This window comes from Artemia franciscana, chromosome 10 (genome assembly GCF_032884065.1).
Source record: "Artemia franciscana chromosome 10, ASM3288406v1, whole genome shotgun sequence".
In the NCBI taxonomy this organism is placed as follows: Eukaryota; Metazoa; Arthropoda; class Branchiopoda; order Anostraca; family Artemiidae; genus Artemia; species Artemia franciscana.
Window position 1 is genome coordinate 37,781,936 of NC_088872.1, and position 17,651 is coordinate 37,799,586.

Below are 17,651 nucleotides of genomic sequence, written 5' to 3' on the forward strand. Positions count from 1 at the left end.
TGAGAAAAACGCCAAAAAACATGCCAGCCAACAAAGGAAATAACCAACAATTTATTAGTAATAAAAATATTTTGTGACAACCAGCGTCACAACGAATATATCGAACCGTAAATGAAATATGCGGTTAAAAGAGAAGCAAAAATGAGAATCACAACGAGCTAGAGAAGAAAACTAAGTCCTGTAAAATGGACGATTCTTTGATGCATTCGCAAGAAGTGGGAATTAAATTCTCACCATAGTTTCTTAGATTATGCTAACGAAAGATTAGAGAACCAAATATTTACAAACCTGCCGTGGGTCTGGACCCAGGCGAAACCCGGCTCTCGGCACCGTTAATTATACGCGATTATTGGTTTCATTAAGGTAATGGATTCTAAAATATCAAGCTTATAGTATAATAAAGGATAGAGAACCAAATATTTACAAGCCTGCCGTGGGTCTGGACCCAGGCGAAACCCGGCTCTCGGCACCGTTAATTATACGCGATTATTGGTTTCATTAAGGTAATGGATTCTAAAATATCAAGCTTATAGTATAATAAAGGATACTATACTGTTTATCATTTTATTTTTTATTGTCAAGTTGTGTTTATTTCCAGATTGAGTTTTATGGTAACTTGTTCATTACTGGGTTGTCCCCAAGGAGTGACTTATTAGATAATATATATTGATTTTATGTTTTGTGTAGATGTGGTTTGGAAGGACTGAATTAAAAAGTTCCGTATGTAAGGTGGAAGGCTTGCTACTTGAATTTTATTGTAAATAGTGGGTATTTCTCCCGCCTTCAGAATCTTCTTCGCGCTTACTATATTTCGTCGTCTGAGCTTTGGCAACTGAAGACGTAGCATAACAGCTTCTAACACTCCTATCGCGTGACGAGTCCCATAATAAAGCAGAAATTTTAGACAAAGAATCGGAGACGTGGAAATCCTTCGGAAATGGTTGACTATGACGATTTTCGAAAAAGCCATTCTTCTGTGTGCCTTAAAGCTGCCTCAGACACTACGTCATCTTCTTCGGCCTCACTCCAAGCCTATGTAATGTCCTGATGTATATACTGATGTCAAATTAAACCCCTGAATTAGTTTGTGATTTCAGAATTGTCTTTCCAGGACGACGTTCTGTACATTAAGAAATTTGCCCTCAATTTGAACCTTAGAAAACTTTGTGAAAGATTTAAAGCTGCAGAACTTCTAGTTTTGAAATCAGCGCAGATTTTTTAGTTGTTGAGTAAAAGAATCATTTGTATAGCAATTTGTTTGAGGTCAAGCCACATTTTTACTAGACTAAAAAACTTAAATTTTAATGTTGCTGTTCCTATCCTCTTTCATGAAGAAAACACAAAGATGGCTTATAAAAGTAAGCTGAAGAAACAGAGTTAATGGGTTTGAAAAGCCAGGAGATGCTATGAAATACTGAGGAATTTTAAAAGCAAGTGTAGTTCTTTCTTTTATGTAAAAGAAAGGGGAAAAAAGACCTTTACTCAGAAAACCGAGTCAAACTTATGTTTTAGTGACAGTATTAAATAAAACCAGTAACCTTTCCATTTTCAAAATAATAATAATCCATAGCTCTCCGGAGCTAGTATAGAGAAGAATTACTAAAGTTTCCCTGAGAAGTCACAGAAAATCTAGAAAACCTAAACTGTGAAAAATTGTAAATATTTTGCCTTAAGGCGCTCATTCTTAAGAATCAGACACTTTAATCCCTCCTTTAAATTCTAGCCGTTTTTATTTGTAATTGAATATCTTCAACTAATTTCAACAATTCCATATTATGTCGTAGGCTATCTCCAGAAAGACCCGCATGAAGTTTTTGATTTCATAGTGAAGCTTATTTCCCAGTCTAGAAGAAGATCGTCTTCAAGTACCTTGAGCTTGGATCATTTGTACAGGTGTCTCAATAGAACTATACTTTTCCTCCTATCAAGACAAATGGATTGTACCCTTGAGCAAAACTCTATGTTAGACGCTCTCCATAAATTGGCTCATAACAGGTAATTTAGGATTAAAAATGTTCTGCACATGGTCAATGTTAAAAACGATAGTTAGCTTTAAAACCAGCAGTAAATTTATCAAATGCTTCCGCTGTGTCAAATTTATTTAATTTTTATTACTGCAGGTTTCTATGAGCTTGCCCAAGTCAAAATAGGAAAAATAAAAAAAAAATTAATCAAGCTTTTGAACCTCAAATGAAGTGGAAAAGCTTAGAATTAAATAGAAAATTTTTCTGTTACTATTGACGACAAAAAACTATCTTTCATGTGCAATATGACCTGCTCTGCTGGACAAAATGTTTTTCAGCCATTTAAGCTTCAATATTTTCAAAATTTAAAAATAACGGTTAGCGCTTTGTTTAAAGCACTGTATATTGAAAGTTGGTTTCTATGGATTGTGTAATGAGTTCAATTCAGTGACTTCAGATGACAAAACATGTGTTTATATCGTTCCTACGAAATCTTACGTAGTTGAAATAGGTGTGACTTAACTTTAAACCGAAAAAGAAACGTGACCCGTGTTTTCGGATGTTGGTATCTCCAAAAATATTCAGAGAAACTTGTATCATTAAATTCAACATCTCTGATAGCTCTGGAAAGGAGATTTCAGTCCTCTGTTGGTTAGAACATGAAATTTCATATCCTTTCAGAGAATGTTTTTTTTTTTTTCACCCAGCTAATTGAAGTGAACAAATAGTCTTAGAGTACATGGAGAAGACTCATTACAACTGTTAGAGTACATGGAGAAGACTCATTCCAACTGTAATTTAATGCTCTAGTGCCACTTTCAATTAACAAAAAAGACTGTACTATTGTGAAATGGGATTTCTGTTATTTTGTGAGACAAAACAACGATTTAGACGTGAATAGGACCAGAAGGCCATTGATAAAAAATCCTGGAAACGATAGCGAAGTTATGTAGAATAGAATAGTACTTTATTGTCAAGCCAAATCTCACAACATAAAAACTGCCGAACTTGTTGCCTCCAGTCAGCTAGCCCACATTGTATAGAAAAAAAATTAAAACATTTCCTACAGCGATGAACCAAAATGTCCTGTCAAACAAAATGAGTACAATGAACAAAAGGAATACAAACGAGTACTTACATACACAAACATAAGTAAAATGTGAGTAAAATAAGTAAAAGTAACATATGTAAAATGAATAAAAATGACGGCATAAGTAAAAACATAAGTACATTATTAAAAACATACAGCGATGAATCCAACTGGCCTTTCAAATAAAAACGAAACAAAAAAAACTAATACATTAACAATACAAATGACTTAAAAATTTACTTAACCTCCAACCCTCAAAAGCCGTACTGCTATGTGGTGTCTCATTTTAATAAATATATATCACCTGTACAATATAGACAGTCATTATGTAGAGTAACTGTCTAAAAAGTAATCATGGTACTTTCTAAGAAAATAATACTAACGTTTACGCACTATTGAAAAGTTGTTTAACCTTCATATTTAAGATAACTCTGGTGTGTTTTAAAGTTAGAGAAAAACTAACAGAAAGACGTGTTTTTTCAAACGAAAGTAAGTAACGACTTTAAAACTTAAAAGGGAGCATATTCCGTTATATATGAGGAGGGTTAGCTAAAGTCGAGCTCCTTATGATTAAACATAACTCTTCTTATCTTAGTGTTTCAAGAGCGGAAGCTTTAACACAAGTCATGAGTTAAAAAGTTTGTTTTTGTTATCATAATGCTTAGAGAAGGAAATTGTAATTTAATGGCTCAATAACCTGGCTCATTTAGTTCTGTTTGCTTTAAACAATAAAACTCATCCCTAATGCATTTAATATAATCATTTAAACACGTGCCTTTACCTCCTGGTTATATTTGTTCCAGTCCCCCCCCCCCACCTGATGTATAGGACGCTAACTTCATATGCCTAGGTAGCATTATGAGTAATATTTTACGGTAGCGTAATATTTTTCAATTTGCAACTCGTTAAAAAAAGTGGTAGGCTTACGATTTCGTTGTTGGTACTGTGGTATAAAAACTAAATCCTAAATAAAAGAGGATAAAGCAAAAATATAACATAATGGGGAATAATTTGGGCTATTAGTTCAAGGTGCTTAAATGGTTTAGCTTCTAGAAGGTTTCAATATCTTCGCCATCAAAATAAACTAGCATTCTTTTTATACCTGTTTATATATTATGTGTTACATCCTTTCACTTTGTTCCGACATTATTGTTAAAGGACCCTAAGCTTCCAACTATTATATCCTAACTAGGACAAGTACGAGCCAAGGCAAATATGCCCAAGGGCGACCATAAATAAAGTTAGTGTCAGATTGATATTTATTTTGATTAATTTAAAACTTTTTTCACAAAATAAGCTTTTCAAAGAAAAGTAAAGAGCTCCACTAAGCCAACAGCGAGCAGAAATAAAGTCAAATAATCTTTCAGGCATAAAACTACGACAAATCACCGTCAAATAAACAAATGAATCTGAAAATGAACAGAAATTACAATAAATAACTGAGTCATCTGTTGTAAATAATAAACTGAGTTATTTATTAGATTGTCAGTTTAACATACATGTTAAACTATACACATTCCTATATGTATATACATAAACATATTACATATTCCTTAAAGTTTCAATAATTTATTTATTTATTAAAGTAATGAAAAAGTGAAAACATTTTAAATGTATTTTGTTTTCAACAGAATAAAAATTATGCTCTGATTTTGAGAAGCCATGAGGGTTTGAGCCCTACTCATGATAATTTTTGCTCGTTTTGAGTTGGAATCGGTTGTTTATTGTAATTTCTGTTCGTTTTGAGTTTCATTTATTTATTGATTGTGATTCCTGATAGTTTTTTGCTTGGAAGGTTATTTGACTGTATTTCTGCTCATTGTTGGCTTACTGGAGTTCTTTACTTTTCACTGAAAAACTTGTTTTGTGGAAAAAAGTGTTTTAAATTAATTTCTGTTCGTTTTTTATTGACATAGTCTTTTTCATTAAAGAAAAAATATTTTACATCTTTTCTGTTTTTTTTTTCTAGAAGAATCCATAGTTTGACTTGCTATTTGTATGTTGGAGAAACTTTTTCAACATTTTTTTTTTTTCAGAAACAAATAGTATTGCTTAATTAAAGTTTATATCTCCTCAAATTGACCTGAAAAATAAAATTTCTTATCACTGTCAAAGAATTCTGTCCATGCTCTTTGACAACCTGGACAAACTTGCTCTTTTATTTATTTAAACTGTAAGAACAGAAGTAGTAATAGTAGCCGACAAAGTTTCAACTTAAATCTCCCTGTTTTTCTCGATATATTGCTGAGGTTCTTATTTGCACCCATACTTACAGTGCTTTTTGATTTAGTTTTAAAGCATTATTTATTTATAAAGAATAACGTGCCAATTGCATAATTTTAGGAGGTTGACATACCCAATATCGCTTGAGATGTAGCTGCTGGACTGTTGTAATATGCTGAACAAAATGGTTGTCTCAAAATTTTGATTGGATGTGTCTGGAAAATGAATGGGCTTGGGAGGAGGGCCGCTTGCCCTCTAATTTCTTTTTATTGTCAAAAATGGCACTAGAGCTCTTAATCTTGAATCGAATTAGCTCCATTATATGCCCTTTTGAAAATCTGCATTTGTATAGTTTTCTCGTTTCATTGAAACTTCCCCTAAACTTTCTCTAAAAGTTTCACCTTAATACCCCTAGCGTTATTAGTTACAGTGACTGTAGTGGTAGTACTAACAGCTTATGTATTGCCTTTTGGTGGTTTGAACGTCATTCTCGTCAAGTCCTGGAAGTTTCAACTTAACACAATTAGCCGTTGCTATAACATTGATGATATATGCTTTTGATAGCCTGTATATTTATATATTTTTGTGATTTTCATCTTAATGCTCATAGCCTTACAAGTAATTACAATAAAGTTAGTAGTTGAAGTAGCAGCAGTAGTAGTAGTAAATGTAGTAGCAGTAGTAGCGCTAGTAGTAGCATGCAAAAATTGCCTTTTGGTCAATTGATCTTCTCCTTTAAGCATTTTCTGGAAGTTCCTACTTCATACTCAAATCCATTCTTGAGATAGGCTCTTTTGACAATGTACATGCACACAATGTCTTTTTGTTTAGTTCAAATTTCCCCTCAATATTTTAAGTATAGTACTATGGTTGTAGTGATAGTGGAGGCAGTAGTAGCGTACAAATATTACCTTTTTGGTTAATTGACCGTCTCCCTTATCATTTCCTGAAAGTTTTAAATTAATATACTCAGTCATTCATGAGTTAGGTAATTTCGAAGACCACACTGCCTTTCCATTACGATAAATAAAATTTCAAATAGGGATAAATCCTTTTATTAGATATCGATACTTCCCAAAAAAATACTGTGTATTTGGGTCACATGTGGAGTGACTGTCATCAGCAGAAATACTCTAAAAAAAAATTCAGAGAGTAAATACTAAAGATGCGGTCAGTTAAAGAAATGATGAAACCAATTTTTACTTGGCGAGCGTGACCGAAAATAAAAGACAAAAATCTATTGTTATTGGTCGGTTTTCTGTAAATTTTAAAATTCTGACTATTTTCATTCTTTAAAAAAGAACATCCAGAAAAAGATGTTTCCCATCCTCTTCTAATTCTGTAGTAAAGTTTAAATAACTCGCCAAAAATTAAGGTCTCCGAAAAACCTTTTAATTCCTTTTCCCCATAATTCCATACTGAAATTATGTCATCCATACAACGTCCCCAGAAATTATGTTTTAAGAAATGCTTCAGTTATTTCTGTTGATGACGGTCACTGCACATGTGACCGAAATATCTATTTTTTGTGAATTATCACTGTCTAATAAAAGGATTTATCCCTATTTGAACTTTTATTTGCCGTCATTCCTTGGTTACGCCCTGTTGACAGCCCGTATACACATAATTTAATTTGAAAGTTCGACACTCTCCAACCTTCTCTGAAAGGCTCACCCTAATGCCCATTGCCTTTTTGGAAAGTAAAGGTCAAACATGCATACCTTTCGAAATAACATAGACTATATTTAAATAGTGAACATAATGCCTAACTTACAGCCCTTGTTCTGGGGACTGACGTCTCCAAAGGCGTAAAAATAGAATCTTTCAACAATTCTGAAGAAAGTATGGGATGGTAGCCCTCAATTCACTTTTTACTCTTAAAAGAGCACTATAACTTCCAATTTCCAATCAAATTAACCCTAACAAAAGTTTATAAGACCATCCATTCCCTAAGAACCTTATGTGCCCCCGGAGCATAACTTACAACCCTTTCCCTGAGGGCTCTTGGCTTCTTTTAATCTTCAAAGACATAATCACTAGACCTTCCAACTACGCTGAACTGAATGGCTATTCCAACAATTTGTATGTATTAGAGGAAATGATGGGCAGGGGAGAGGGGTTGGTTGCCCTACAGTCACTTTCGACTATTAGAAAGGGAACTAGAACTTACAATTTCCAATCGAATGAGCCCCTTTCGAAGTTTTTACGTCAACTTCTTCTATACGAAATGCCCTGGTTAAAAAAAACATGCTCTTTACTTAGGCAGTGCAATTGCGCTGCCAATCGTCTTGGGACTCTTTTTGAACAAATGGCTATCACAAAATTTCCATCAAAGGTATTTCATGAAAATACGACCTGTGGGGGTAGCTGCTCTCCGATCAATTTGACTCTTAAAATGGGCACTAGCACTTCGGATTACCAATCCAATGAGCCCCCTCCCAGGTTTATACGACCACTCTTTCTATCAAAACCTTATATTCCCCAGGGGCATAGCTTACAACTCTTTCCTTGAGGGCTGTTGGGAACCTATCCGAACCTTTCAACTGCGTCGAACAAAATGGCTATCCTGAATTTTGATTGGATTTGTTTGAGGAAATGATGGGCGTGGGTTGGGGAGGCTGGTTGCCCTCCAATAACAGTCCTTCCATATGACGTGCCTTGGTCTTAAAAAAAAGTAATAATAATGCATTGTGCCCACACCGCTATACTTATGCAGCGCTATTGTGCTGTCTGTAATCAATCATTTTTATTTCACTTATATGCTCTTTAATGTGTCTGAATTACCCTGACAAGCATCATGATCCCTATTAAGGTAGTATTCTTTTTACGCTGTTTAGCACATTGCTTAAACTTATATTGGCTTTACAGCATTGGGGACTTTGTGCCTCACTCTAGAACTTCACTATTTTACGTTCATCCAGCCTGATGTTATATAATGTTATATAACATAATAATGATGTTATATATATAAATGTAATGTTATATAATATTGATGTTATATAATGTCAGTTATTTAAAATTAAATTTTTCATTTTATTTTTTATTGCAAGTAAGCCTAGGACTTTTAGCGTTATAAAACTTACTTACTATTGCAGAATTGTAATATTTGGTGCTGGAAATCACGACCTGGAGTTTATTGGCTGCCTAACATATGCCCTAGTTTGTGTAGTCACGGGGCTGGGGTTACCTGTCGAAGCTAATTACCGATCGACGTGGCATATAGTCCAGCCCAAGAACGAGGAAGCTAATTCGAGCTTCGTTCATGGTCGAAATTTGATAATAGTGGCAGCTAGAAGAGTTTGGGAAGAAATGTACATCACCAAAAAGCCAGCTATTGAAGAAGCGTTTAAAGTAACTTTAAGCACTAGCAATTTGACTCCCAGTCTTGAACAGATAAAAGACATTGTTCACGACCCTGGTCACAAGCTATGGGTGACATATGTTGACAGTGAAAAGAAAGGTACAGCTAATAAAATAACACCGGTTTGGGAGCTGCACTCACAATTTCAGTCAAAGCTGCAAAAAGTTACTGGTGGACTAACCCGTTTAGGAAGTCGCACCAAAGCTATTGTAGCTTCTACGACATGATTGAAAAGAGAAGACTCTGTCTCGATAAGGCCAAGAAACACATCGCTCAGTGGAGGGCAAAATGCAACTTTGACATTTCCCGAATGGCAAGCAGCATTAATTGGCCATGTTGGAATTATCAAAGACCAAGTCAAATCCCAAATTACACAGTATCAACAAGTAAGTGTCTCTCCCTCTCCCTTCCTCTCTCTCTCTCTCTCTCTCTCCCTCTGTCTTTCTCTCTCTCTCTCTCTCTCTCGAGTTTCGATTGTTCTGGGCGCACTTTTGCATAATATTGTCACTGGAATCAAATTTTGGGCCCTGCAGCTGCCTGCTGAAGCTGAGTTCGAACTTCAGGTCCCGTATTACTAAGCAGAGATCAACCATACTTCACCGCTCTAGGATCCTAAAATTGCTTATATAAGGAGCTGTGGTTTCTTATTCTTACCTTTTAAGCCTAATGGATTGGTTACTTTATAATAAGATGACGCGAACGTGATCATATATGCTATTTACTATCACCAACTGATCATAGCTTCGTCAGCTTGTTAGCATTTTATACTGGTGGGAAAATAATAATATAATAATATTAATTAGATATCTAATAATATCTATTAATTCTTCTAAGCATCATCATTCTAAGCAAGTTTTTTTTCTAAGTTTACCGTCTTGATTAAAAGCTTTATTCTTTCTAATATAATCATTTCATTTTATTCGACTGGCTACCTTGTTTCGGATCGATTTTTAAGACGCTAAACCAGTTTGCAAACGTATTTTAATAATAACAATTGTATTCAAATACTATTAAACCGTAGACAACAACGTTACGACATCATACTAGTGTTAGATGAGACGTTACTAAAAATGAACAGATAAATGGAAAATATATAAAAAAGTTGGCAAATTTGAAGACCTCATGAATTGAAACTATTATATTACTCTAGATAATAAAATCACCAAAGGTGAGCATATACTTAGATGACGTTGAAGTTAAGACACCTTATATTTAAAAGTTGCTAACATCTGAACAAAATATGGCATATACGTTCATCGCTTGATTTTCAAGAAAGGTAAGAGCATTGCTTCTGGATCCGACATTTTCTCTTCCAGAAACTGTTTCCAAATATGGTTGACAATTTACCTGATAGGGTCTTTGTCTAGATAAGAGTTTATGATCAAAATTATAAAATTAAAGTTCTGCTATTTTCTGCATTCCTTTATTCTTTGTCTTGACATTTTAACAATTTTAGGCGCATCAGCACGTCCAAAAGTACATAATGGAAGAATGGGAAATAGTTGAAAAGGATCTTTTGAGAGAAAGAGGTCTATGGGGACCAGAAATTCCTAGTAGGTAAGGAAGGATAATTCTTTTTTTTTGTACAACATTAGATCACTGTGATCTACTTTAACTACTACTAATAACTTACTGCAACTCAAAGCCGCCAGAAGCCGACATAGCTACGCACGCTCCTCCTTCCAACCCAATCTATTCAAGGCCTCCCTCTTTACACACTCCCAGGAAGTTCCCATTTCCTTTAAATCTTTATTTAAGACATCCTCCCACCCTAGACGACGACGACCTGCTTTCCGGGTTTGAACCAAATTTTCGTACACCCTACTGTTTGAAATAGGTCAGTCTGTTGGGTACCCAGAACAATCCGTAGGCAATTTCTCTGGAAAACATCTAGTAAATTTTCATCCGCTTTTTGGAGCGCCCATGCTGCAGAGCTTTGGCAACTGAAGACGTAGCATAACAGCTTCTAACACTCCTATCGCGTGACGAGTCCCATAATAAAGCAGAAATTTTAGACAAAGAATCGGAGACGTGGAAATCCTTCGGAAATGGTTGACTATGACGATTTTCGAAAAAGCCATTCTTCTGTGTGCCTTAAAGTTCCCTCAGACACTACGTCATCTTCTTCGGCCTCACTCTTTTGGAGCGCCCATGCTTCAGAGCCATATTTGACCACTGTCATCACTGTGGCTTCCAGTATTCTAATCTTGGTTTGCAGACTTATCTGTCTATTCTTCCAAACTTTTTTTCAACTGAAAAAACACCCTGAGCCTTGGGTATTCTACTTTTAACATATTCACTGCTCCCACCGTCTTTACTAATAATACTGCCAAGGTAAGTGAAGCTGTCCACCTGATCAATCTGTCCGTTACCCAACGTCACCTTTTCGTCTTCACTTATTCCTAGCCTTAGTGACTTAGTCTTCTTAAAAATAAGTTTCAAACCTATTCTAGCACCCTGAACTCGCAAAACCTCTAAAAATTTATTAATTTTTCTCACACTTTCAACTAATATGCCTAAATCATCAGCATAATCTAGGTATACCATTTAAGGATAAGACCTTTGCTAAAGCTCTTCTATCAACAGAATCAAACGCTTGCTCATAATCTATAAAACTGGGGACTTAAGGCATTTGACAACGAATGTTCTTCTCAATTATAAACCCAAGAGTGAAAATCTGGTCGACACATCCTCTACCTTTTCTAAAACTGCATTGTTCTTCTCTGAAAACTTTGTCTACAGCATCTCTCAGTCTAAAAAGTATCATATCGCTAAGTAATTTGCTGCCTACAGAGACCAGACTGATGCCTCGATAGTTACGACACTCACTCTTGTCACCTTTCTTATACAGTGGTTTAATTAAGGTTTTCCTAAAATCATTAGGTACTTCCTCTTTTTCAAAAATCATATTCATAATGTTCAGTAGCTTATTCTAACCTCAGAGCCACCATATTTAAGAAACTTATTAATCACACTATCAGCACCTGGAGCCTTATTATTTTTTAATCCTTTTAGTACTGTTGCTAATTCTCCCTCACAAAACAAATCTTGCTTCACATCCAAGGTATCACAAACTTTTTCATTTTCATCTATATCTTTTCCTGCAACTGTATCTTGGTTTGGCACATTCTCAAAATTTTCTGCCCATCTCTCTTTAACTCTTTCCTTATAACCAACTGTGGTCCCATTCCTATCTTTAACTGGGACTGGTCCGAATTGACTACTCTCTCTCAATTTATTAACATGCCAGTATAATATTTTACTATTATGCCATCTAGCTGCATCTTTCAGATCATCGGCAATTTTATCCATGGTCTCCACTTCACACCTCTGTAGTTCATATCTTAATGCTTTCTCCACTTTCTTTACACTCCTTTTGTTATCATATGATCTATAACTCAGATAATTTTTGTACAAACCCCTTCTACTCTCCACTAAACATAAAGCTTTTTCACTAATATTCCTAGCTGCAGTCTTAACTTTCTTCTCTGAGACACCATCAGCAACTTCTCAAATTGTTTTTCTAAGATTATTCCATCCATCTTCCACATTGTCAAATTTTAAACTCTTCAGTTTATTATTCAGCTATTCCTGGAAAGTTTCTCTCAGATTTTCATCCTGGAGTCTACCATCATTGTGACTTGAAGTGAAAAACAAATAGTAACTGAATTTTTCGTCTTTTACATCCAAGTGAAAAATAGATCAACATAAAAAAAACCAGAATGACAAAGATACGTATTATACGATTGATATCAACTTAATGCGTAATAGCTATCTAATGTCCAAAGCATCTACATTTCAAGAGCGCTATTTGAAGTTTTCAAAGTAATTGGTGTGGAATATGTGGAGAAAGTGATATTAAGGGATAGTGTCAATCCTGGCAGTAAAATTGGATTTATTGCAAAAAAAATTCAGATAAATTATTGACATTTTTTTGCCATTTTGGACAGAATGTAGATACACTACTAGCATGGAGACCCAACGGTTTAATTCCAGCGTCGCGAAGTCTTCTGCATCCATACGCGTTTTGATGAATATTATTTTTTAGTGGTTTTTATACTGTGCATGTAATTGTCTATGGTAAGTGGTCAAGTAACATTATGTAAAGTATAACCTTTGCGCTTAAAGCACGTTATTTCACGTTATGCTGACGTAAAAATCCATAAAACCTTCATTATCATCGTCTGAAATCAACACGGTCTTAATAAGCAGATTTTTCAAATTAAAATGTGGACTGGAAATGGTGATTCAAGCTCTGATCAAGCGTAGAAAGGCTTTCTCGAAAAAGTTTAATTTTCAAACATAAAACTTATGTAAAACTCTAGTCTACTTGGCACTGCCTACGTTATGGATAATGTTTGCTCCTTCAAATTACATAACATGACACAAAGTCTTAAGTTATGCCGGTGTGAAATATTTTGCGGTGTAGTGTGAAAACATCATTACTTTTTTTGTTATGTTGAGCTTACTCCACTGAGGTTTTATTTGAGAAATAAAAGGACAGCCTTGTACTATAGAAAGGAACTGTGCTGTTCTACGACACAACAGATTGTCCTGTATCGTGTTTTAATAGAAGGAAACGAAGAGGAAGAAGCATTAACCGTCATATAATAATTTTTGAACTTCTATGTTCGGAGAACTTTATCCAAATTTAGATTCATCCCTGAAAAACTTTTGATGTACAAAAAAATTCAAGTAGCTTTTTTCTGGTGTGTCACAGTGAAATCGATAGTATTTATAAAAGAGATAATATTTTGAAAAGAATAGGCCTGTAAACCTCAAAGGCTTTATACACATAACATTTATTTGTTTTCATGTGGCTTATTATTTCTTTTTTTAGTTAACATTACACTCCTCTTCGTTTTGGTTATTGCACTTTGGTTTTCCACTTTATTTCTTCTATTCTTTACGTTTTTCCTTGAATTTTTGGTTTTTTTCACATTGATTTATTTCTTTCCCCTTAGTCTTGTTTTTGTTGATCCTCTTTTCAAGTCATATTTTTTTAGCTTCCTTCACATTGTTATTGATATTATTCCTAATAAGAAGCTTTTATTGTAGGTTATATTATTAGCTTGTATTTCAATATGTATATGGTTCAGTGTTTACATGGGCTATATATATATATATATATATATATATATATATATATATATATATATATATATATATATATATATATATATATATATATATATATATATATATATATATATATATATATATATATCATGAAAAGAGAAATCACTGTTTTCCCACATTATTGATTAATATAGATCAGCACTTGAATGAGGCCTTAACCCTACTCATCCATACAATCACATAGGTCAAACAGCATAGCCATACACATGAATTTTATAATTCCTACCAATGAATTTTGGAACGAGGTTAAGGTTTGGTAAAATTCTCCAGGCTTGGATTGGTCTCCAGACAGTTTTTAAGGGGATTTGAATGCCTCTTAATGAGAAGGGATATTCCCTGTTTGTCTCCCTCCATTTTGTTGGTATGCCCTTAATTTGATTTGTGAATTAAAATGAAATTCGCTGTTTTTAAGTGACGAAGTTTTTATGTTGTTCCTCACTGTGCTGCCTGATTTCAGATTTGACAAGTGGATACTCGATGTAAGTGAAGGCCCTTGTCGCATGCGCAAGAAACTTATCAGAAATGAATTGTTTTATCATCACTACCCATACAGACCAGAATTGGAATCTGGAGATCGCCAAGCCAAGTACAAAGTGGCTATTAGTCTGGATAGCAAACTGCATCATCAGCTATATGAAACTCAGCATAGGTCTCTACGTTTTGCTGAAACGGGACAACCAAAGGAAAAACTCGTCTGTGATAATGAATCAAATGATGAGATAAATCAAAATAGTTGCGGTTCCTCGTGGACTACGGCAGCTGAAATCAAACCTTCGCGAGAAAACTCTACAGAAATATTTGAAGAAAAAAATGATCTTGGTAAGACAAAACATTCTAGCTATTTTGTCTTCTTTTATTTTTATTAATGACAGCTAGCAATAAAGGGGATTTTTTTCCAAGAATAAACCAGTGATATTGATAACAAAAGTTAAAATGTTAGCACCTTACCAGCAGTTAGGTAAGTAATCAGGGACTAATTTTTAATGAAACCAACCAAGGACAGAGACGATTAATAAATTTGTCCGAACAGAAAATAAAATCAGGTAAATTCCCAAATAATTATAAGGTCATGAGATCTAAGGAAAGTAAGGGTAGTAAATACGACAAAGTCGTATGTACTACCACTGGGTGCGTAGCTCCTGATGGGACTCGATCTTCCTTGTTTATTGTCACTTAATTGACCTCCTTTACTTGTAGTCATGTGAGTAACTGTAGTAATTCTATCAAAAGATCTTAAAGTCTTTACCGTGTATATGACTCCACTAAGCATATTTTAAGAGGTAGAGAAACGAAGTAATGGGAAACCTTGAATTTGTAACTAAAGCCCATAAAGTACGGCACCACCAATATTACAATCAGTACGGAACAAGCAATATTTCTTATATAGATTATTGCTTACATTTTCTATTAGTTACTATATTTATAAATCGTTTTTTAAACTATAATATCCCTATCAATAATGGTTTTTTGTCACTAGTAAAAAAAATTTCGTCGCATTTTTTCGTTTTTAGAAAATTAGTTATGTATACTGGTTGATACGCATCGTCTATTGTCAGTGACAAATTTTGGGCATAGTCAGGTTTTGATTTTTTTTTTTTTTTTTTCCAGAAAAGGAGATCTTGTGGTTTTTGAAAAATTCTTTTAGGATGATTTTAAATAGACCTTGTTGTCATATAATTTAAGTTTAAGGTAAAGGGGGGGGGGTAGACATGTCCAAGGAGCCATTTTTAGCCCCGTGTTTTCGTTCACCTTTGTGTATATTCGTAAAAATAAAGCAATAAGTTTTTAGTGGGATCATTATACTCGATCTTTATTTTCTCGTGTGTGCAACTTTGTACTTTATAATGCTTTGTCTTCTTAAACATTGATGTGCATAAGTTCAATCTAAGGTGGAGATGAAGGGATGTATTAGAAGTCGTTCCAAAAATAAAAACACTATTGTGGTCAAAACCAAAAAACAGTGCATATTAGGCCTAAATGTCTCTTATTTTCCTGAGGGAATATTTGTACCAATTTTACGAGCGGGAATTCTTCTCGTTCAAACTAAAATTGTTTTTACCGTTAACTTCTATCGTTTAAAAATCGTCAACTTGGACTATTCTAAAAGATCAGTATTTCGAGATACGTTGTGAAAGAGGCATAACTGTTACGGAGATTCCCCGTAAAATGCATGAGGTATTGATGCTGAAGAAAAACGCTATATTTGTGTCTGCAAATTGTAGTTAAAACTCATTGCATTCATATTTCCTTTTATATAGGACTTTCAGAGTTGCCATCGCTTCTGAAGAATTCAGGTAAAAGGACAACGAACGATGTAGATGAAGACTTTGATGGTCCCGAAATTGACATTGGAGTAGACGCTTCTGCTGATGTTGTCTCTGATATGTCTTCTGATCAGTGCTCGGCTCATCAGACTTTGTTAGCTTTATTAGATGATGGAGAAAAGGTTGCTTCTTTACATTTCTTTCAATCTCTCTTTCTCTCCTCCCTCTCTTCCCTTTCCTCTCTCTCTCTCTCTTCCTTTCGCTCCCACCCTCCCTCTTTCTCTCTTCCTCTCTCTCTTCGTATTTTCCCCTCTCTGGCTTTCTCCCTCTCTTTTTCATCTCTTTGCCTTTTCTTCCCTCCCTTTTCTCACTTCCTCTCTCTTCGTCTTTCTTATTTTCTCTCCGTCTTCCCCTCCCTCTCTCTGCCTCTTCCCTCTGTATATCTCTGCTTTCTTTCTGTCTTTTTTTCAATAGTTTCAGGTTGTTTTTTAGATTTGCATTTGCCATGGCTTTCTCATGTTATCACTATTTTTAAATCTGTTGACTTGGGATCATAAGGTAGGTGAAGAAAAAGGACAGGGCTGTGTAGGCAGAATAGAAAACGTGTTTCAAGTTAAAAAAAACAAACTCTGGAAATAAAACATCATTCTTTGTCCTGGAACAATAGCAGTGAGCAATACTGTCTTGCTTAGCATAAAAGACATGTTGACAATGAATGCGTTACAGGCTTTATCCATTGCACCCATTTATCTGTGCGTTTTCGGGTATTGTGTCATTTTGTTTGACGATTTATACTGTTAATCCAACCCCAAATATGGCGGATTTTCTTCCTCCATACCTTGGCCACGACCGTCACCTGAGTAATGGATATCGTCTTCCAGTTTCTTCTCCATTTTGGCTTCTTCTTATTAATCATGTGGTTCAAATTTTTGATCTGTGTATGAGTTATGTTCAGCTTCTTGACCATTGATTAAGATTTTAGGCAAAATTTAGGGATGCTACAATTTCTTTTTCGGGGAGAAAAGGTTTAAATTTCGGTGTGTGTGTGTATGGGGGGTTAGGGGGTTTGGGCCAGCCCCGAGTATAAATTGAAGCTAAATAAGACCTGAATGTAATGAAAGGGTTTGGTTGTGCAGTTAAAAATCTCCTTGGTGCAGTACAGCTTACTTTTTGCTGCATTTTAAGTATGATTTTAAATAATGGATTGAATTTTTATTATTTTAGATATCTCATATGTTTCGGTGTGCTCGTATTCAAGGTTTGGATACCACTGAAGGACTGTTACTTTTTGGAAAAGAGTATTGCTACGTCGTGGATGGTTATACATTGCTCAGATCAAGAGAAGTCATGGACATACAGAGTTTGCCTCCTGGACTTCATGAACCAATAATACCACCATCATCAGCAATAGCAACATCAACATCTGCTTCTCAATTCTCCCAAAGGCAGTGTTCGAAACTGGCTTACATTGATATAAAGTAAGAAACCTTACCCCATTTATGTCTTGATTAATACATGTAACAATTTTTGCTATAAACTTTTCCTCCTTTATTTTTAATAGTTTTTACCCTAGCCAACCAATATTTGGCTTACTTGCATTTGGTCTTCCG

The 17,651-nt window shown here is 34.8% G+C and overlaps 1 protein-coding gene across 1 annotated transcript in view; it reads left to right on the plus strand.

Moving 5' to 3' along the window:
* The window catches only part of LOC136032163 (WD repeat and FYVE domain-containing protein 3-like), a 137,874-nt gene that overhangs the window by 92,000 nt on the left and 28,223 nt on the right, over positions 1–17,651 (plus strand). Inside the window, 6 exon segments of the mRNA XM_065712351.1 lie at positions 1,785–1,995; positions 8,373–9,024; positions 10,095–10,195; positions 14,235–14,596; positions 16,036–16,223; positions 17,266–17,519. Of these exon segments, the coding sequence (XP_065568423.1) occupies positions 1,785–1,995; positions 8,373–9,024; positions 10,095–10,195; positions 14,235–14,596; positions 16,036–16,223; positions 17,266–17,519 (1,768 nt within the window).